At 27.8% G+C, this 22,054-nt stretch overlaps 3 protein-coding genes across 7 annotated transcripts; all 3 read left to right on the top strand.

The window, feature by feature from the left end:
• Nucleotides 1-547: 547 nt before the first annotated feature.
• On the top strand, nt 548-7,742 carry SCAP (SREBP cleavage activating protein). Of its 3 annotated transcripts, none has more exons than XM_035082040.1 (9): nt 548-1,008; nt 1,627-1,803; nt 2,028-2,261; nt 2,348-2,528; nt 2,623-2,768; nt 2,898-4,279; nt 4,465-5,997; nt 6,219-6,430; nt 6,644-7,742. In XM_035082040.1, the coding sequence occupies exons 2-9, from the start codon at nt 1,688-1,690 to the stop codon at nt 6,821-6,823; spliced, it is 3,984 nt and encodes a 1,327-aa protein (XP_034937931.1). In that variant the 5' UTR covers nt 548-1,008; nt 1,627-1,687; the 3' UTR covers nt 6,824-7,742. The 3 variants fall into 3 exon arrangements, with proteins under 3 accessions (XP_034937931.1, XP_034937932.1, XP_034937933.1); XM_035082041.1 differs by lacking the exon at nt 548-1,008 and adding an exon at nt 1,015-1,528; XM_035082042.1 differs by lacking the exon at nt 548-1,008 and adding an exon at nt 1,015-1,528 and having other exon boundaries at nt 1,607-1,803.
• A 2,255-nt stretch (nt 7,743-9,997) lies between these two features.
• LOC118066195 (facilitated trehalose transporter Tret1) lies at nt 9,998-17,368 on the top strand. 3 transcript variants are annotated; one of them, XM_035082046.1, is made up of 5 exons: nt 9,998-10,589; nt 14,532-14,755; nt 14,865-15,278; nt 15,560-16,131; nt 16,700-17,368. In XM_035082046.1, the coding sequence occupies exons 1-5, from the start codon at nt 10,558-10,560 to the stop codon at nt 17,021-17,023; spliced, it is 1,566 nt and encodes a 521-aa protein (XP_034937937.1). In that variant the 5' UTR covers nt 9,998-10,557; the 3' UTR covers nt 17,024-17,368. The 3 variants fall into 3 exon arrangements, with proteins under 3 accessions (XP_034937937.1, XP_034937938.1, XP_034937940.1); XM_035082047.1 differs by lacking the exon at nt 9,998-10,589 and adding an exon at nt 13,256-13,654 and having other exon boundaries at nt 16,700-17,023; XM_035082049.1 differs by lacking the exon at nt 9,998-10,589 and adding an exon at nt 13,964-14,269 and having other exon boundaries at nt 16,700-17,023.
• Nucleotides 17,369-18,339: 971 nt separating this feature from the next.
• On the top strand, nt 18,340-19,854 carry MED27 (mediator complex subunit 27). Its single transcript, XM_035082038.1, has 4 exons — nt 18,340-18,639; nt 18,792-19,061; nt 19,138-19,438; nt 19,554-19,854. The coding sequence occupies exons 1-4, from the start codon at nt 18,467-18,469 to the stop codon at nt 19,686-19,688; spliced, it is 879 nt and encodes a 292-aa protein (XP_034937929.1). The 5' UTR covers nt 18,340-18,466; the 3' UTR covers nt 19,689-19,854.
• The last annotated feature ends 2,200 nt before the right edge of the window (nt 19,855-22,054 follow it).

Below are 22,054 nucleotides of genomic sequence, written 5' to 3'. Positions count from 1 at the left end.
TGAGCAAAACAGTAGCCATAATTTACACAAAGTATATGTTACTTTTTTTAATGTTATTAACAATTTGTTACTTATAATTTATTCATAAGCAAAAAAAGTTATCCTTGAACTCATAGACAAAAAATTATGAATTGACAATTATTTGAAATTAATTTTAATAAAATTAACAAAAAAATAACAATGAATACTAAATTCAATCTATTAGTTATTATAAAAAATGTATCACAAAAACATAATAATTGACGATTTCAATTCAATTAAATGACTCACAACATAATATGCTTTGATACTCTGAATGTACAAAGTAATGTATACAGAATATTACATCATGATTTTGAAAAAAATACTCACCAAATTACATAAAACAAAAATAAAAATAGAAAATAATTAGAATTTTAATTTTAAAATGTCAGTGTCATTAATAATAAATAATAAATTGCTTATCTTTAACGAAAGAAAAAAAAAGAAAAAAAAAGAGAAAAAATTTGATTATGTAGTTGAATTACTACCACGTGTATGCGCATTCCACATGACAACTAAGTAATGACAAGTGAAACGTGAAACATTTGCACACTTTGCGATTGGCTGAGTAGCGAAGGCTCGGCCTAAGCATTTAAAAATAATTCAATGATCGCCTGTAGCACTCTCACAAGTTAAATTGAAACCGGCCAGTGCACTCATGAATCGTCACATGCTGTGTTTCATTATTAATAACATCGCCGGCACATTGACGATGTAACGTGTGCGTTTGTTGCGAGTGTTCAGTCCACGCGTTCGTAACGGAGCAGTTGTGAATTATATTTAATTACACGAAATAAAAAATATTATTTCAACAACAATAAAAACAGTTAAAGATCACCGTATGCTTACGAACACGTGTAGCTGGTTTAATGATACCAACTTTCATTCTATTGTGAATACATTTGGTGTAAAATTCAATAAGAAGTGGGACAAATTGCACTGCACTGCAGACATAACCTAAAAATTTATATTACGACGAAAATCAACGTAAGTTAGTGCGTCGAAAGCAAGTTATTTTAGTGATTTCAAGTGTTCTACAATTAATATTCACTTATATATATATCAAGTAACAATAATCCATTTTCAACAGTTGTTTTAACAGCGAAAATAATCAATTAAAGTTGTCGAGTTGAGAATGAAGTGGCAAGAATTCGAAATACAATCAACTTATCAATTGATTGAATGCTCAACCAATCTTATGATTGTAATTGTATATTAGCTGTCGATGACCTTGTCGCTAATTTTATATATTCGTGATTTGCTTTAGGGTCATCTGTTATTTCTTGTTTCTTCGTACATATTACGTCGTCCATGTTTACCATGTCCATTGCCTGTTTACATGTCTTAGTAATTCTGTGATGAAACCCGGTAGTTGTTTGTGAATAAATTGCAAATTTATTCAACGTATTATATCACAATCTCAAATATACATTCAACATAAGTGCATGATTATATTTTATGCAACTACGTCAGAATATAATATTTAAACAAAATGTTCATCATCTTGGTATTTTTCTATTGTTAATTAATATTTTTTATTAATTATGACAAGTTTGATAATGTGAAATTTTGGTAAAATTTTCAGCAATTGTCGATTTATTTCAGGTAAAAAAATACGTGAGGCTGGATAGAACGAGAAATGTTAGCTAAGTGGCCGTGAGGCGAAATGTCCCGAAGCCTGCCAGATAGAGTGGCAGGGCTATATTATGCCCATGGCCTTTTCTGTTCATCTCATCCAATTGCAGTTCTTTCTCTAGCAATTACTGTCATTTTACTATGTTGGTATGTTACTGTCAGATTATTTAATTGTTAATCAATCAAAATTAATCACTGAATTCTTCAATTACCAAATGTAATCATTATCTAACTGTGTTTTCAGCATTATTTTTGTTATTAGAAATTAATTTAATATTTATTTATTAAATTTTATTCAATGATTAATAAAATTATCATTATTAATGCTGTAGGAAACTAATTTTGGATATTTTACCATTATTTATTTACAGTTATCCTTTGGTAAATTTGCCAATGCCTGGCAATGTACCAAAATTTGTAATAAATCAGACTGTTGTGCCTTCAAATGGTTCGGAAAGTCCAGCACTATATATACAACAGGTAACCCTGAGAGTTGGAGTAGTTCCTTGGGCAGAGGATTTAACACTCGCTGATGCATTCAGGGGACCGTTATACGAAGTGTTTAATTTATTAGAAATTATTCAGAATTATCAAGACCCTGAAACGTACGTAATATTTACACATTCATAATTTAATGAATCATACTAATTTCCGCTTTTATGAATCTTTAATTAACTTGTTCATGCTGTAGGTCACAATCACTTGGTCAAGTATGTCTTCATGTGGAAGCTATAAAAAAAGAAAATTCAAAAAAATCAGAAATTTTGCCTGAATATAATTGTTTAGTTCTATCTCCTGCTAATGTATGGCAACAAAGTATTGAAATGTTTAATCGTGACAATGATCTCATAGGAAAAATCTTCTCTTATCAGGTAATAATTATCTCAGTGATTAATGTTTTTTCTAAAATCAGTTAATATTTCTCTTAGAAAAAAAGTAATATCTGATGATTGTTTCTGTTTATAGAATCTTCAAAAAGGTAAAATAAGTCTTGCCGAAATCGTTTTTGGAATGAATTTAAAAGAAACAGGAGTTAGAAGATATCCTGTTCGTGTTCGGCAAAGGATTTTACAATATGCAGTGACTGTATTTCTGAAAGAATATAATCCTAGGTAAATGAAATATTAAATCAATAGAATTTTTATAATAAAATATCTATGGCAATGTTTCTATCTAGAATATATGTTCTCAAGAAATATTCATTAGACTAAATAAATGATACATTTTTTATATTTTTTCAGGTTCATTAATGGACTTAAAAATCGTCTGACAACATTTTATTCTCTCCATCAACCGCAAGACACAAATACCACAAGTACAATTCCGACAGACGAAACATTACATATATTTTATCCTGGTGAATTCAACTACAATGACTTTTTCCCTCTTATGATGACGTTCGTTGCTTTATTTTTTTACATGTATTTTTCAGTCAGAAAAATAGAACTGATTAAGTCTAAGATCGGAGTAGCATTTAGTGCTACATTCGCTGTGATATCATCACTTTCAATGACCGTTGGAATATGTTTTTTTTTTGGATTAACATTAAGTCTAAGTGGCAAAGATGTTTTTCCGTATCTAGTAGTAATTGTTGGATTAGAAAATGTACTGATATTGACAAAAAGTGTCGTAAGTACACCAGCACACTTGGATGTAAAAATCCGTGTTGCTCAGGGATTATCTAAAGAAGGGTGGTCTATAACGAAAAATTTACTTACTGAAGTCACCATCCTTACAATAGGATTATTTACGTTTGTACCTGCAATTCAAGAATTTTGTATCTTTGCTATTGTTGGTCTTTTGAATGATTTTTTTCTGCAAATGGTATTTTTTTCAACAATTCTAGCAGTAGACATTCGAAGAACTGAATTTTCTAGCGATAGTTCCAAGTTTCATTTTACAAACGTGCCGTCAATGCGAAAGCAACACTTTTCTCCTACAATTCCTAGTAAAAAACCAAATATATTTCGATCGAAATCACATCCCAGATTGAATGGTATGACAATGGGACCAACAAATGTCATAGCACCAACGTCACAAAATACCTATACATTGGTAAAAATTCCAAAACGACTCAGATTAGTTCACTTCTGGGCGAGAACACGAATTTTCCAACGTGCTTTTATGGTATGGATGGTCGTATGGATTAGCATGATCATTTATAATTCTGGCATTATTGAACATTTAATCCACTTGAGTGATACATTGAAAACGGATTCTGAAATGTACGGATATACAGTTGACAGGCCGAGGACATTGAAGAGTTATGTTGATTTGAAGACAACAAAATTTATATCACCACAAGTGACATCCACATCAACAAATATGCCAAATGTGCTAAAGGAACAGGTTCATACCATAAATAATGTAGCGGAAGAATTGAATAAATTGAAACCTGTCGATTTTCCACCATGGAATCGTCTATCTTTGTATCATTGGTCATCAATACTCGCCATGTATAATATTTCTATTGCTGGACAACATATAACGATCCTTCCGACAATAAAAATTGCACATGCGGTTAGTCCTCAGGTAGCTCGGCAACTTAGTAATCCCAATGATGTGCAACAATTCCAATGGCAGAGTTTGGCTACCGCTGCTCTTGATCCATTAGATTTTTCAGGTTTGTATTAATATTCTCTTGAATCAAATTTAACTATCCATCAACTATTTAATCGAATGGAAGTAATTTAAAGGATCTTTTTAATAATTTATTCTATGCTAATGACATTAGTAAAAAAATATTCTCTTATTGAAAATAATTATCTTTGAATTATTTTAATTAGCATATTTACTTTTAAATTTCAGACATAGAAGTGCCAACAAGGTCAGAGAGCCGTGGATTTAATACAGACGCTCCATTCGTGCCATCTAGTCCCATGGAAATATTCTTAGCAGCCGTGCTCTGTTTAATCAGCGTCATCGTCGTTGCTTACACAATGGTCGTGTTATACCGGTGCATTTGTACCAGGAATTATGCAGAGTGGCGAGCAAGCTGGCATCAACAAGAGAAGACACAGGACTCATCAACGCAGTTAGTTCTAGAAGCTTTGCCTCTAGTTTTAGAAGGCCACTCACAAGAAATTGAATGCCTTGCAACAGATGGAAACACGATAGCCAGTACTTGCTTAGCAGGACATATTAAAATTTGGGATTCAACTACCGGAGATATGTTAGCTCACATAGATAGAAAAAAATTCTTCAGCAGCCCCAAGAGAGATTTAATTAATACGACTCCGGACCCTGATGAGTTAATGTCTGATTATGAAAGTGGATCTCCACCATCTAGAGGTGAAATTGATGCTACCAACTCATTTGGTTTATTTTCTACATCACCAGCAAATCAACAGAAATCATCACCAGGATCTAACAATTATCAACGAATGGAGCAATCAAAAAAACGGTTTTCTATCAATTCATTAGACTATGATTATCAAATCAATGAATATTCAAATGAAAGAAGAAAATTATCGATAAAAAATTCCAACTATACCTTTGATTTTCCTGATTTACGTCCATTGATCAACACCAAGTTTTCTGCATCTACTTATGTTCCTAAACAAATGAGTTTCGAAAATGGTTTTGATTTTGGAAACGATTATAAGAAACTTTTTGATCAGTATGCTAAAAATTCCGATGATATTCACAAGTGTGAAAGCAGTGAATATTTGAATAGAAGCTCAGGAAGATTAAATAATCATGATCTCACAGATAGTGCCAACTCTTTGAATACTAACAGAACTTTACAATCCAATATTGCACCAATATGGTGTGTAGATTATCAAGAGAATATTTTAGTTGTTGGATGTGCTAATGGCGTTCTCGAATTTTGGGAAGGTACTACAGGTAGCTTTAAATGCTTTTTTGATGATGGCTCGGGCTTGGGTATATCTGCAGTGAAATTAGTTTATAATAGAGTTATAGCAGCCAAGTTAAATGGTTCTGTAGACTTTTTAGAATTAGAACGACATAGTGAAGGTCATCAAATTGGATGGGGTTTTACATCGGGTCGAAGGACCCATGTAAGAACTGGTAGTGCTGGTTCTCCAATGGATATAAATAATTTACCACCAGCAAAAGAAGACTTACGTTGCATTAAAAAAGGCTCTCACCGAGCACACCAACAAGCAATTACTGTTCTCGACAGCGAAGGTGGTCGAGTATTAACTGGAAGTCAAGATCATACTCTTAAGGTCTTTAGATTAGAAGATCAACTTCCACTTTATACTTTACATGGTCATTGTGGACCAATATCATGCCTATTTATCGATAGAATAAGTCCGATGACATCTGGCAGTGGTTCTCAAGATGGTCTACTGTGCGTTTGGGATTTATTAAATGGTATGTAAAATTTTTTAATTTTAAATAGATTCACTACATTCATTTTTATCTTAAAATTGTTTTAAAAGTTGAATTCATTCATTAAAAACAATCAATTGAAATAAATATAAATAGGGTTCACTGTTCAATTGTATTAATAAACATAATTAATTGCGACCTTTTAAATTTAAATTTTATGTATTCATGTTAGTAATAGTTAAATTTATTCATTTTTCATTCAGGTACATGTGTATACAGTATACAAGCACATGATGGAGCAATAGCTGCAATTACGTGTTCTGCATCATACGTTATCAGCATTGGCACGGATGAAAGACTTTGTGTTTGGGAACGTTTTCAGGGACATCTTTTACACACTTTACCTGCACATCGAGCTGCTTACAGTTTACAATTAGTCATGCTAACACATCAACTACTCATTACAAGCAATCAGGTATGCTATTTTTATTATTCATGAATACCTAAACATCTGCAGAATCATATATCATTTTTTTTTTTTCAATTTTAAGTTTGAAAGAATTATCTGAAATTTCTTCTTAAACTAGATACAATTTATTTTATTGAACTCATCATTATTCTAATCAATTTCAAATTAATTAATTAAGAAATTAATCCTGAAATTAATAATTAATAATTTCTTTACCAGGGTTCTTTAGTTGTTTGGGATGTGAGAACTGGTGAACCTATGAGGGAAGTGCGATTAGGACATAAAGACAGTTGTGTCTATGTGAAACAGATGCTTGCATTAAGGGATAGCATTGTCTGTGACTTTGGTCGACAATTGTGTATTGTTAGATTTCCACTAGTTTCTGATAAATTAGACTGAACTCATTATTTATCTATTATTATGTATATAGTGAATATCAATCAAATTTTTTTATTCTACGTGACTATATATCTTAACAAAAAAAATAGTTACTTGACGAGAAATCTTTCATCGTAAACTCATGTTAAAATGAATGCCACATTTTTTGACTTGTTATTTTTCATCATAAATCAGACATCATTATAAGCACTGAAGTTTTTCACAACATTATCATTTTTTCGCGTACAGTTAATGAGTTATGGCGAGATGATTAATTTATACTCGTCGAATGGCTGTGCTACAATCTTTCAACACGTAGAAAGTTATTTGAAGAAACAAAAGTTGAAAATAATATTTGTATATAGTGATGAATTTACTTGACACAATGAGGCTGGTTATAACGTTTATAAAAATCTTTTAAGTAAATTAACAAAATCAATTTAATAACTAATGACTAATAGTTAATCTATCATTATATTTTTAAATAGTCTATTTGATAAATTACAATATTCAGAATACTATATATTATTTCAAAATTATTTTCGTTGTATAGGTTTAAAGAAAAAAAAATTATCGTTCACCTATTGAAATATATACATTTATAGAAACGGTGCAATTGGACTAACAAACATTAAAATTGTCCTGCAATGTTTTGAGTGCCTTCATTACGTCCATCATAATTGTCCTTAGCTTTATCAATGAATCATATTCGATGAATGAGGATGTATAAAAAGTAGAAGAACTATGTAATATAATTGTGAACTATTAAACTATTTTATTCGTTATCCTCACATCAGATAAATTGAATATATCTCGATGGTGTATCAATTAATAGCATTATCAATTAATCAAAATTTATTAACCATTAATCATGTTAAAAATGATATTATAATATCTGTTATATAAAAGTCCTTTCATAGATTTTTCTACGACAAGAAAAAATTTGTACGTTTAGTTTATAATATAAATTTTATGAATAAATTTTTTATTATAATTAAAATACATAGTTAAATTATATAAAATAATTATTGACATGTTTTTATATTTATTCTAACGTAATTAAAATTTTTATTTTCGACAGAACGTATTCTGCTAAATAGAAAATTTGTGAAAGGAATTATAGAATAATGAAATTTTTTTATCTGAATAATATAGCTTTCATTGGTCTAAATAATAATATTTATTTTTTATAAATATAGAAATCATTATTAACTAGCAGTAATGATAATTTTAATTACTATAAGTCTTATTGAAGTATTTATCAAAGTATAAGACTTAACTATTCTTTAAATTGTCAAATTTATGGCATATATTTTTATATATCAATTCTTTATTCTAATTGATAACAATTTACAGTACTAAAATAAATTTATAAAGTCTTGAAATATTTAGACATCATGATAATTGTGTCATTAATCGATATACCAATGAATTACTTTTAGAATGTTCAGAATTGCTAGGTAACCAATAAAATAGAAATTTATTTTTTGAATAATTATGTATGCAATAAGGAAAATTGCTTTTGATAATATTTAGTCATAATAATCAATTGACAGTTCATTATTGATCCATTAATCAGCATGTAAACATCCAAACCACATGACTTTTATATTTATTATTTAATAATAAATTATGATCAGATAAAAAAATTTACTGCAGACTTTTGTTATGATTAATTTTTATTTTAGCAATAGTTCATTAATCACCATATTTTTTACCATAATATATTTGTGATATTAATATACTCGGAAATCATTCTTAGTGATTAGAAAAATCATCGCGGCTATCATCATTTAATGGATTATTTATCATCACTTTACGATTGGTTGTGATTAATATGATGTTAGAATATCGAGGTAATTGTGAATAAAATATTAATTGTTTAAGAATCAATCATTAATTTCTGATACTATTTTATTAGTTTTCTCATTACATGTAAAGTTTCGATGACAATCTTTTTCTACAACTGTAGTATTAGAGATAGAAAGTAAATTTAAAATGTGTGTTAATTTCTAATATACAGATATTTTTTTTTTCTATTTAAATTTAAAATTCAGAGACTTATACTTTCCACAAGTATAATAAAATAGTACTCGGATGAATTATATATATATATTTCCTTGACACATTTACACAGTTTTTTTAAAATCACAATACTGTTATCCGAGGTATTATTTACATGGATTAATCATCCAAGACAATTAATCAGTCATTAATTATCTTATTTCCACTTTTCGATTTATATTATCCTACAATTATAGACTAATTTTATTTACCTTAGAAATTATTGAATAATTTTTAAAGTACTTTTTGCTCTCATGTAAAAAGAAGACTAAACCGAGTTAACTCGAGCTACTAAACAATTGAGATAATTTAAGGACTAATAATTATCGCTATTTGTAAGTTCAAACATGTTAAAACTGAACACATATTGTTATTAATTGTTATGTATATTATTGAATAATTTTATAGTATAAGTTGTCATACGTTCACAAATTTTTTAATCGGTACTTGGAAGAAAAGGATTTTTATTTCTTACTAATCTATTGGAAATAATCCAAATAAATAATACTTTAAGATGTTTAATTATTCAAAAATCTTATATACAATTGACTCTTTGCATAGTCATATCTGCATATTGTAAATTTATTTAATTTCATGTATAAAAAAAAAGGATTTTTTAAGTTCTTTTATCTTATGAGTTACAAGAACGAAAGAGAAATTAATAATTATTATTATTAATTACTAAATACTTTGTAAAAATTATAGATATTAATTACAGAAGATTTTTCACAGGTACTACTAGTTTTAAAAAATATTTTTCTTCAACTTTGAAAAAGAAATAAAATTTTTCTCCAAGTACAGCTCCAGAACAAGCTCTAAAGAGTTCTGAATAAATAAAATAATTAATTTAATTTTGTTCTCAAGGATAATTTTTTCAGGAAAATGCTCTGTGTATTTAGCTGATACATTTATTTATATCTTCTGGCTTACTTTTTTTTAGATAAAATCATCATTGAAACATTTATTTAATACCAAAATCAAATAAAAGGTACAATCTTATCAAATATTATTACTCAATATATTTAAATATAATTTTGTATGATACTTTAATGTAATTTTTTAGCAGGAAAATAAAAATGGTGAAGTGATCTTAAACACTTTGGAAGATTTACTTTCATGGATTATGACTTGATAAAGCAGAAGAAAATATTTTTATTAGTCTGCTAAGATCATTACAGATTTCACTGATTGATGGATTAGTTGACAAGATTAAGAGCAGAGCAATAAGATTTCGCACTTTACGTGGCAGTGAAAAATGTGGTTCGAAATGATGAATAGAAAAATACAAAAACAGAATTGGTAAATAAAAGAAGGAGGTGGGATCATCAACAAGTTGGAGGGAGAGACTGAAAGTACAAATGCCCGTGGCTTTGGTTGTACAACCAGCAACATAATAGTTATACACAAGTGTGTATTCTGGTTTGCAATAATAAAATCGGTTCTGTGCTGACGACAAAAACATTAAATATACAGACATTGTGGAGATGTCGCATAATAGTCGCGAGATCATCACGAGTCTACATGTGCTTTGGGAATGTACCGGTAACAATTACACTCTTTTGTGTCTCTAGCATATGAAAGGGATATTAACTGATGTAACTAACCCAAGACTTTAAGTTTAAAACAGTTTTAATTTAAAAACTCTACAAGAATTATTTTTTAATTGAAAGTGAGTTTTAATTAATTTCATCATGACTCAGGACCTTCCAGAAGTTGAAGCAAGGTGAGAATATGTTAAATAAGTACTCCAATAAATGAAAAAGTAAACATCTTACTAAGTTTCAAATTTTTTTATGAAAAATGGATATATTTCATTTATAAATCATTTAGAAAATAATCTTGCCGGAAAAAAATAATTATGATTTATCAAGTGTTTTATTTGATAATTATTGATAATTTATTGCTCGATTTATTATTGATGCAAAATGAAAGTGTTATGACAACGAAAAACAGTAAAAAATGTATTTTTATAACAAACATAGGGAAAGTGGCGTTTATTGATTGAAAATAAAATCACATAAGAGTCAAAGTATCAAAATAATTAGTTATTTATGGTGTAATACTTTGGCCAGTGAAAGTCTTACTTTATTAGTATTTGTCATGTGTTCATATTGTATATACATACTAACACGTAACTATTTTCAGGTCATCTTGAGTGTCGTGATTCAGATATATACTTAAAATTGAATAAGAGCGGAAATTCAATTGTACCTGCGTGTTACACATATTACATGAGAGAGTATTTAGGATAAGTTTAATTGATTTATACTTGAGTTTAAAAAGTTATTTAGTAAAAATGCCTTTGAATTCGTTATCAGCACTTTAAATGTTTATTATGTTCAGAGAAAAGTTTTTTTTTTCAATCATAAATAAACAAATGATTCCTGCACATTTTTAATCATGGATGTAAAAATATTTTTATTCAACAATGAACTTGATTTTTCAGAAGTAATTTTTTCTACGACGCTTAGAAAGTCATTAAATTTACTTACGAGAAATTAAAATTCACTGCTGAACAGAAATATTTTTACTTCTTAGTTTGAAAACATGCACGAGTACTTTTTAACTTTTTAACTTATAATAAGAAAAAGATTCTCTCTTTATAAAGAACCTTTATGCAAAAATATTTAGATAAAAATGACGGGAACATTTTATGGTAAAATTAGTCTAATTAATGATCTTTTGTTTAACACGATAATAATTATATCTGTATGACAATCACGATAAATAACAACAGGTATTGCTCACAATGTAAAAGAATACTTCACTTACATATGACGTCAGAAAAAAAAATTGAATTCTTTTAGTAAAAAAATTTTTTTGTCATTTTATATTGAGCGATTATTCAGCTATAAATTGGCATAGAGCATTTAATGTTTCAATAACGAGTCGCATCACTTCAGAACATGAACACAACATTATTTACTATCTAATAAATTTCGATTGCAATAAAATAACGCTTTTAATACATGTACTGAAGAAAATTACCATAAATAACTTTCATTTTAATTTTATGCAATGCACAAATACTAGTAATTTTCTCTTCAATTAATTGACTATTCATTTATCCAAGTCTAATAAATTTCCGTGCAACTAAAGATCATTTTTTAAAAATAATTAATTATTAAAATATTTCTTTTTATTACTCTGTTTTTTTATTTGAATATAATATAACACATAATATTTGTCATTGGAATTTTTAATATGCTTTTTAATAAGTTTAACTGAAAAAAATTAGATAATTGTAACGATGACAGTGTATGAACATAATGGATATTTTGTAAAAATTGAAAACATTGTAGTAATTGTTATTCGTGTTATGGAACATAATTACTTTACCGTTTTATATAGTAGAATAAGATGATTATAGTGAATTTATTGCTTCGATGAATTCTTGAGGAATAATCGCCATTACGAGTATTGTCAATTATATTTTATTATAACATCCTTAATTTAGTTCTATGATGTTTATAATAATTTGACCTTCTTTTATTTTATAAACTTATTAAATATCATTATACAAAATTTATTGAATATTCATGATTTTAGTAGAATTGAAAAAAAATATATTTTATAAAAGTATTTAAAAGTATTCGTAAATTTAATAAAAGACTAAATTTGCACGCTCATCAAGTACAAAATTCTCATTTAAATATTCAATTTTTATTTGCAAAAATTATACAAAATAGAAAAGATAGGATGAATTTTTAATGTAATTCTTTGTATTGGACTCGAGGAATATACATTTTTCTCATTATTACCCCTCATTTGCATATTAATGATGCTGATACTCATTATCACTGTTTCAATATTTTTATTCTTCGATATCGCAAACTCATATACCCCCTAAAGCTTATACATTATCATAAAAAAACGAAAAAATTGTCAGAGCAAAGATAAATGTTTTTGAAATTCAAGTAGAATTCAATTAATGAGTAAATTAGTACAGAAAAATATTTAAATATTATATTATTATTTATGAATAAATAAAGTTTCAATTTTTTTTTGTATGTTAGATCTTGAATTAAAAAGGCTCCATTGAGATAATTTTAATTTTAGATTTTGAATCATCATTTAATTGTTCTGATCATGAAACAGATAAAAATTGAATAACAATTAAATTACTATTCTTTTTAATTATCATATTCTAAATGGTTGTGCAACTTGATGTGCTAAATATTTCATTAATACAAAAAATTCATAAATGTCCTGGTATTTTATAATTTCATTCTGTATATAGAAGGTAACTTGATCTAATTAGCTAATAACAAAATGATAATTGAAATCTAGATCTAATTATATCGAAGAAAAGATTTAAAAAAAAAAAAAAACTAATCTTGAGGAAAACTTTAATACTACCAATTATAAAACAATAATCATTATTTAATTGAACTCAGGCTAATAGTAATGTTCTCGATCAAGTTCATTGACTACAATTACGTCCAGGAGAAAAGCAAGAGTTTCATTTGCTGATGGAAATCCCTGACATAATTTATATCCTTAGAATTTAAAAAAAAATTTCTAACGTCATTTTCATGAGGAAAATTATTCAAATCTTTACATTATTGATTTTTAATAATTTTAAATAAACTATTTCAATAATTAAATTATGTATAAGAAAATGTCAATAAGAATCTTCTCGATCAAGATGATACATAATACAACCTAAACCGGTTATATACGTCACACGTCGTGATTAGTTGAACCATTAAATAATATTTTTATTAATAAAAGTCCAGTTATCAAATTGACAATTTCGTGCATCATAGTGACAGAATGGGATTAAATGTATGAAAAAATAAGAAGAAAATTCTATATTTTTATAGTATGTTGTGTGGAATAAAACGTGAATTCATAATGAGAAAAACATAAATCCTCTTATAAGATTAATCTCATTTTATTTTGCACTGCCTTTCTCTGATAATCAAGATTACTCAAAGCTTTCAGTATTTTCATAAACGATACTGACGTTGAAAAACAATATTAATATTCTTTGTATATACAGTCAATTAATTATTTAAATTCATTATAAGAATTTTTTGTTATGGAATTTTCCACTCTTTAATATTTACCTTTTTTTTTAAATTGTAATATCATAATCCAAGTATCAATTTACTTTCATTTTTTAGAAAATTTATCACTGAATATATTATTATGATATCATTGTAATAATAATGTATATAATAATTATCATATTTAATATTAAATTCACCAGCATGCTTGAAGAAATCAGATCAATTTAAATCTTGACGTTTATTTGAAATGAGAAGAGGTATTTTGCTCACTGACTTATGCATCTGACTCCAAGCAGTCAATTTTCTAGAAGCAGCCCTTTCTATCTTAAAATGCTCTACAAGGCCTCAATACGTCTAGTCTCTTCTGCTTACTGCCATAATCTCCTATGTAGGTGAAGGCAAAACTTGAGAATAAGTAAAGTGAATGGAAATTTTAAATCGAAATAAAAATTAGGTAATAGAGAGCATTAGACCACTGAGATGTTCTGGTATCATAAAAGTTTATCGGTTATTGTATTTCAAGTAAAAGTATTACCTAACTCATTCCCATAATATTGTATATAGCCATAATTATAGATATTATATTATAAGGAAGAAAATCTATAGATAATTGAGATTGATAATAAAAAAGAATGATTAATAATTTTCAGGATTGGAAAAATAAACTCGTCGTTAGATACAAATGGTTACTCAACAGAAAAGAAGGAAGTTTCTAAACTAAGAGTAGCATTCCCACAAGTATGTGCAGTAAGTGCAAAAAATCTTCTTCTTTTGACTTTTGGAACAACTTTGGGTTTCTCAACAATCCTTTTACCAGCTTTGCAAAAAGAAAATCCAGATGTAGCAGTAACTCGTGAAGAAATTACGTGGATCAGTAAGTTTTCCCACAGATCTTCTTATAAATCTATTCTTCAAGTTTTTTCTTCTTAACTTTTTATTTCTAAAATCAAAAATTCAATAAACTTTTAAAATTTGACTTCCAGGTAGCATCAACTTATTTATGGTGCCTCTAGGATGTATAATAAGTGGACCAATTTCTCATTACCTAGGACGAAAGCGAACAATGCTAATAGCAAACATCCCCTTTATCACTGCCTGGATAATATTATACTTTGCCACCTCGGCACCATACATCTTCATGGCTCTAGCTTTGACAGGCCTAACAGGTGGTCTTTGCGAAGCTCCAGTGTTGACGTATGTTGCTGAAGTGACGCAACCACACCTTCGTGGAATGCTTTCTGCGACCGCGTCGATGGCCGTGATCGTTGGTGTTTTTACACAACTATTAACTGGCAGTCTTACGGACTGGAGGACAGTTGCATTAATTAATTTGACCTATCCTGTCATGTGTTTTGTTGCTCTCTGTATGATGCCGGAAAGTCCTTACTGGCTAGCAGGTAATTTATTATGCATTAATTCCTAGAAAGTAGTATTTAAAATAGTGTTAAAAGTACTTATTGAACCAACTTTCTTTTTCTTTTTTTTTATTCACATTTTTTTTTGCTGACATTGACTTGAATAATTTATTAGCATGGTTTAAAAAACATTCTTGTATAAATTAAACTAAAAAGAATATAATTTATGTCAACATTTCTAAACATTGATTCTTAAAACTCTCTACGACTATTTCTAACTATTGATAATTAATAAATGAACTAATTACCGATGAATATTTTAGGAAAAGATCGTCTAGAAGATGCAGAAAAATCATTATGCTGGCTAAGAGGATGGGTAAAACCGTCTCAAGTTCGTGAAGAATTTGCAACAGTCTGTCAAGTAGTGAAACGACCACTTGATAATGAAGAAAAACAAAGCTGCTGGAGGATATTCGGGAAAAAGACATTTATATCTCCCTTTATTCTCGTAAGCTTATCATTTTTTGTCGCAACATTTGGTGGTACAGCAACTCTTCAAACATTTGCCGTCTACATCTTTGCTCGCATGGAAGCACCGTTGAACAAGTACACAGCAACTGTATTCCTTGGCATTGCTGAAATTATTGGTACAGCAGTTTGTGTGTTTGCTATTCACTTTACGGGAAAACGGAAGATTACCTTTGCATCAATTAGTGGAACAGGAGTTTGTTTTCTTGGCAGTGCAGTTTATGGTTATCTCATACAATTTGAATTCATTGACGGTGTTAATTATACTTGGATTCCAACTGCTCTCCTCATTGGTGCAGCATTTTTCTCACACATGGGAATTAAATTACTTCCTTGGATACTATGTGGAGAAGTGTTTCCTTCGAAGGTAAATTTAACACACAATTATTATTTTTTTTTTCACTATTTAAAATACTTTGAATACATAAGACTGGTTCCTATTAAATGCTTTCAAAAATTACCTCTATTTTACTTATTCTCAATGTTGTAGATGATTATCATCCTTTTTTTAAAATTAAATATCTTCTACGTAATTACATTAATATTTTCTCAGCTAAATTGTTGGTAATATGTAAGTTTCAAATCAGTTTTTATGTCTAAATTGCTCAAAGAATTTATTAAAATGTTTTGAAATAAAGGCTGCAGCAAAAAAGCTATAATAATAAGCAACAATCAACTGTCACATAAATCATTGTATAAAGGCGTGATTTTAATTTAATTTTCTCATAAAAATGTTAGGCAAGTTGCTTTTCTGTTAAACTCGTGAATACTAATGTCACAAATATCATAGATAAAAATAAAACTAATTTTATTATCTAAACTATGATTTATCATGTTTTCTCAACATTTTCATTTTAACTGTTGAATTATAATTTTTTTTTTCTTTTAAATATATATTTGTAATAATAAACAAAATGATATTTTGATATTAATAGGGTCGAAGCACAGCTACTGGAGCGGCAGCTACAACAGCTTACATCTTTTCATCAGTTGCCAACAAAATATTCCTCTACATGGTAGATTTGATGAGTCTCTTAGGCACGTTCCTCTTTTACGCCAGTGTTAATATTGCTGGGTATATTGCTCTTTACTACTTACTACCCGAAACTGAGGGAAGAACACTCAAAGAGATTGAGGACCACTATGCGGGTATTCAAAGTCTGAATAGCAAGCCGAATAAAGACAAGTCGGTGTCTAAAGAGAAATGGGCTGCTTCAAATCCTGGTTTGGTTGTAGACGATTATGAGAGTAAACTCTAGTTATTTGATGCAACTGTAAACTAATTATATTTGTGAGTGTCTCAGTTTCTCATTACAGTCCAAGTTAACTTCTCTGAAGACATTTCAATTAATGTTTTAAAGAAGCTAAATATAATTGGCAAAAATTGTACATTATATTTTTAGAGAATAGTTAATTTTTTAAAATATACTTCTACGATTTTAAAATAAGTTATATTTTTACTTGTTAATGTATCTTATTTTTTTATAAAATGTTTATTTTATTGACGAATTTTTTATATTCATTTAAATTTAAAATAACAAATCACATAATTATTCATTCGTTTTATTACTGGAACAAATTGTCAAGACTCTCCTAACTGTTAATATATAAAAAAAAACCATAAACTCTCTGTGATTCAAAAGAATATTATTAAATATCTTTTTTATACTAATTATCAAATTTATTTTTATATCTTTACATAGTTATTTTGTTCATTATAGTTATGTATTATTTAAAATTATTTTTATTATTGATGGTATTAATTTTATCATTGAAATGTTTTGTTCTATTAGTAGAAAGTTTTTTATTATAAAGCAAAGTTGAATGTTTTTTAGGTGAAGGATTGAAAAATTTTGAAACCAATTTTAAGAAACTTTTGTGGCGTAAAAAGTATAATATTCGAAGGACTTTTCGTGGTATTCTTGGAATCATTACTTGTTTTGATGTAGATTGTGTGGTATTGAATTTAGTCCTTCTTTTTTGTGTATCTGCTCTCAAGGTGTATTTTCCTTTTGCTTTTTTTACACTATAATCATTATTTATACTTGCATTAATTTATGAATAAAATAAAAATTCAATCATATTATTGATAGTTGTAAATATTATTAATAACTGATAAATAATATTTGAATTTATTTTCTTTCGTTAAATCTTATATACTCACGTATCTTTTAACTTTAAAACTTTAGGTTTTTCTACTAATTTTGTAACTTTTATTATCTCTTCTATTCGGTTTATTTCTTGTAACTGGTTATGAGTATTTTTCTCTTCATCAATTAATTTTTGTGAACAGTTATTATTACCTTCTTGAGCCATTTTTAATAGTAATGATAATCAGATACTCGTAAATACAATAACACTGGAATTAAATTTTAAAAAGCAGCGATAAATCGTATGAGTTAAATTTTAAATTTCATTTAAATGATAAAATGAATTCAAATATATACATATTTAATAATTTTTTCAAAATAAAAATAAGAGAGCTACATTCCTACATTCAAGTATTTCGCGGGATTGTGGGAATGTGATGCGCCATCTGCAGATTTGCGGCTGATGTAAATAATGAACCTAACCTCAGCTTTTAGACAAACATCTAAACAAATCGCATACGTTGCGTTTTTATTTGACCAAATAAATAGTTAAATATTCATTTTATGATTTGTAAATTGTTATAAATTATTAATAGTGATAAGAAATCCAAAATGGAACAATTACAAACTGCTTTGATTGCCACAAAAGTTTTACGATCAAGCGTTGGCCAAGTGTTTGAATCCCTTGCTAATGGAATAAGAGCAGATCATGGTGAAGAAAATAAAGAATCCAAATATTTATGTGAGCTCCAAGAACTCTTAACTGCTGTGAATGTAAATTTAAGGTAATTTATTATTTTAATAATTTTACCGTACCAATTTTTGGCATCAATTGGTCATAACTCATTGGTTTATATTGTATTGAACACCAACATCCATGTATTAATAAGTAAAAATGACTAAAACATAGCATTATTATTGATTCTTATTTTCCCAGAGAGGTTGAACAAGCTGTAAGTACTTTGAACCCGCCGCCAGGACCATTTAATTTAGCAAACACAACTTACTTAAGTCAAGAAACTACTCAAGATCGACAAGCTCTGTATAGCACTTTAGTAAACAGTCACAAGTGGACCGATAGAATTCATGAATACAGTCACATAATTCAAACTCTTCTCGGTCAGAATTCTTTAAAAAGATCTTACATAAATACTAGTAGATCGAAGAGAGGACGTATCCAAACTAGTACCCATAATGTTTCGCCTCAGTAAGCTTTTTACCATTTTCTGCTGTCTAAAAAAAATTTTCAATCATTTAGACAAAACTTCATTTATTGTTTTTAGGCAAGTTGATTCTATGATAGCTACTTTAGATCGTCTCTACAATGAAATGACTGTAACAGTATCTCGTCCTTTCGCTACCAATCCTGTTTTGCAAGTAACACTCGGCCACGTTTTAAAAGGAGCAATTGCATTTAAGGGATTAATGGTCGAGTGGGTAATCGTGAAAGGATATGGTGAGACGATGGATCTCTGGACAGAGTCAAGACATAAAGTATTTCGTAAAGTAACTGAAAACGCTCACGCTGCTATGCTGCATTTTCACTCACCTGCACTACCTGAATTAGCAGTGAGATCTTTCATGGTAAGTGTATAATAAATAATTGAATTGTCAATTAAATTTTTATTTCATGTTATAAGTAAAATTGAGTAAGAATAAAGCAAATGAATTATTCGTAATTGTCTGTGGAATTTTACAGACGTGGTTTGGGAGTTTTCATAATTTATTCAGTGAGCCTTGTAAAAGATGTGGACTACATTTACATAGTGCACTACCACCCACTTGGCGAGACTTTCGTACCTTAGAGGCATATCATCAAGAATGCAAACCTTGAAAATTACTGATTTAATTATGAATTACGATATGTCATGGGGAAGATTAATAAGTTGTGGAATTAAAAGTCCATTAATGGTAAATATTGTAAAATAATTTTCACGCTCTAATATATCAAAAAAGATTGATGTTAATATCAAAATGGAGCTTTCTATAAATAAATGAATTAATTTATAATGAAAAATAAAAATGATTTTATAACAAAAAAAGTTTGATTATATTTCTATTTTGTTTTTAGATAGAATTTAATAAAAATATGAGTTCTTAAAAATATATGTGAATCAAAGGATATAGTTGATGAATTTTTGTCAAATGTATTTATCCTTTAATGTATCTTTATTCATTGAATAACAAAATTGACGATAGTATAAAGTTGAAGGGTCGGAGATTCTCCAAGGAAATTAGCATAGATTCTAACGTGTTTAACAGATGATTCTACTGATTAATATAGAAAGTTATTTCGGTACAATTGTGAATTGTATTTCAAAATGTCTCTCGGAAGTTGGTCCACAGAACTTCCTTCAAAAACATGTATAGAATCCAAGTTTTTCTTTCATTATTTATATTTGTGACCTTATTAATTGATTAACTATTATATTAAGTGTTTCAGATATTAAATAATGATTTCGATTCAATTTTCACTTTGCACTGTACACAATTGAATCTAATAATTAGCAATCTATCAGCGCATTTCTTTAATTAATCTTTAATTTGATAATCACAGAGCTTTATATGGATTGAAAATGTATCTAGTTCAATTGTATAAACTCTTTGTGTTATATTAAATTATCTAATAATATGCAAAAGAGTTCGTTAAAGCTGTCAACATTTTATTTACACGATTGTTCATCTAAAATATTTTATCTCTTAACCATTATATACTTTCTTAATTCTAACAATTTATAATTAAATTTAAACTCATTTATAAAGATGATTAATTATGAACATAACCATTGTCTTCGACAAAATGGTCAAATAAATTTGTGTTTAACTTTGGAGTTCAGAAAATTGATAAATTCGATGAATTAAACAAATTGATTACAATTTTTCATTGTTTTGTTACAAGTATTTTATTTGAATTTAAATGCATACAAATGGTTAAGAGTGAGTTAATTGGGTATTGTTAAAGTTGATAGAGATATAGAAAAAACTCTATAACATGGATAACGTTTTATAACATTTAATGTTACAATTAAATGATTACTTATATGATTTAGCAAATATTAATTATTCTATTGTTCTGGCAAACAGATAACGGCGTTATGATTTGCTATAAACAATAATAAAACTAAAAGCGCACAACAGAAACATTTTCATTCTTAATATAATAGCTCTGTAATTGTTTAACTTGTAATAATAATTAATCCTAAATATCAATACCATTATTATTCTGCCCTTTATCATTTTTTTTTTATCATTTTAGTTATCATTAATAACTAAGTGAATTTAGTTTTACATAATACTCATAATTAATAATGTTATTATTATTATATTAATTAATATTATTATTTATCATGTAAATATGACTATAAGTACATTAACATAACTGTACACATTCACATTTGGAATATTTGGCGCTTTTAATTCAAGCGCAAGTCATTTGAATGGCAGTGAACTTATATATTTGACAATTATTTTTATTGTGATCACTTGCTTAATGAACTGATCGAAATTTCTTAAGGCTCTATCTAGAAATGTGTCAATGTATATTTCATATATCAATCATTGACGCAAATGCCTATTTTTTTTTTAATTTTATTTATGCAATTATTGCTTATTTAGTCATTTTTATCTAATCCGTGTGTACATAAAGTACGGTACATACCTAAGAAAGAGTGCCATTCCGACTTAATTGTTTTTGGTTTATTTATATTAATAGTTTTTATTAAACTTTAATAGTTTATTAATTAATGTTATTATTTCTAGTTTTATTATTACTTTAAGTATTATTATTACAATTAATAATTAATACCTTTGATACGAATTTTAATTTACATTTCTTGCCCAGGCTTTCATCTGTTTTATTTTTTTTGTCGAATATTTTTCTTCTATTAAATAGACAACACTATTATTATACAGTGAGTGTTTATTAAAAAACTCATCAATTTTTTGTCCATAATAATTTTTGTTTAAAATCATTTATAATTTGTATTTATTTTTTTTTTTATAATTACTTTTTCAATTATCATTTAAACTGGTTTATTTAAAAAATTTAGAATTGTGAAATTTAAAGAATAAAACTCCTAGATATTTGCTGTTCATCAAGCCTTTGCTAGAAAAGAGTCTCTATATGATTATAAATGAAATGAAATACTTCATCATTAGTCTGAGCTCAAACATACCCATTCATAGTTGAAGAATATATAC

Source organism: Chelonus insularis, unplaced genomic scaffold, assembly GCF_013357705.1.
Source record: "Chelonus insularis isolate UGA/USDA-ARS -01 unplaced genomic scaffold, ASM1335770v1 contig_337_pilon, whole genome shotgun sequence".
NCBI lineage: Eukaryota > Metazoa > Arthropoda > Insecta > Hymenoptera > Braconidae > Chelonus > Chelonus insularis.
The sequence above is the reverse complement of the archived record's forward strand: the minus strand, read 5'-3'. Positions and strand labels throughout refer to the sequence as shown.

Bases quoted from the DNA above. Each gene is read 5' to 3' on its own strand.
- SCAP (XM_035082040.1), top strand. From the start codon at position 1,688: ATGTCCCGAAGCCTGCCAGATAGAGTGGCAGGGCTATATTATGCCCAT. The intron at 2,262-2,347 runs GTACGTAATATT...TTCATGCTGTAG, and splicing joins AATTATCAAGACCCTGAAAC to GTCACAATCACTTGGTCAAG. The intron at 5,998-6,218 runs GTATGTAAAATT...TTTTTCATTCAG, and splicing joins CGTTTGGGATTTATTAAATG to GTACATGTGTATACAGTATA.
- LOC118066195 (XM_035082046.1), top strand. From the start codon at position 10,558: ATGACTCAGGACCTTCCAGAAGTTGAAGCAAG. The intron at 10,590-14,531 runs GTGAGAATATGT...AATAATTTTCAG, and splicing joins CTTCCAGAAGTTGAAGCAAG to GATTGGAAAAATAAACTCGT. The intron at 14,756-14,864 runs GTAAGTTTTCCC...TTTGACTTCCAG, and splicing joins TGAAGAAATTACGTGGATCA to GTAGCATCAACTTATTTATG.
- MED27 (XM_035082038.1), top strand. From the start codon at position 18,467: ATGGAACAATTACAAACTGCTTTGATTGCCACAAAAGTTTTACGATCA. The intron at 18,640-18,791 runs GTAATTTATTAT...TTATTTTCCCAG, and splicing joins GCTGTGAATGTAAATTTAAG to AGAGGTTGAACAAGCTGTAA. The intron at 19,439-19,553 runs GTAAGTGTATAA...GGAATTTTACAG, and splicing joins TAGCAGTGAGATCTTTCATG to ACGTGGTTTGGGAGTTTTCA.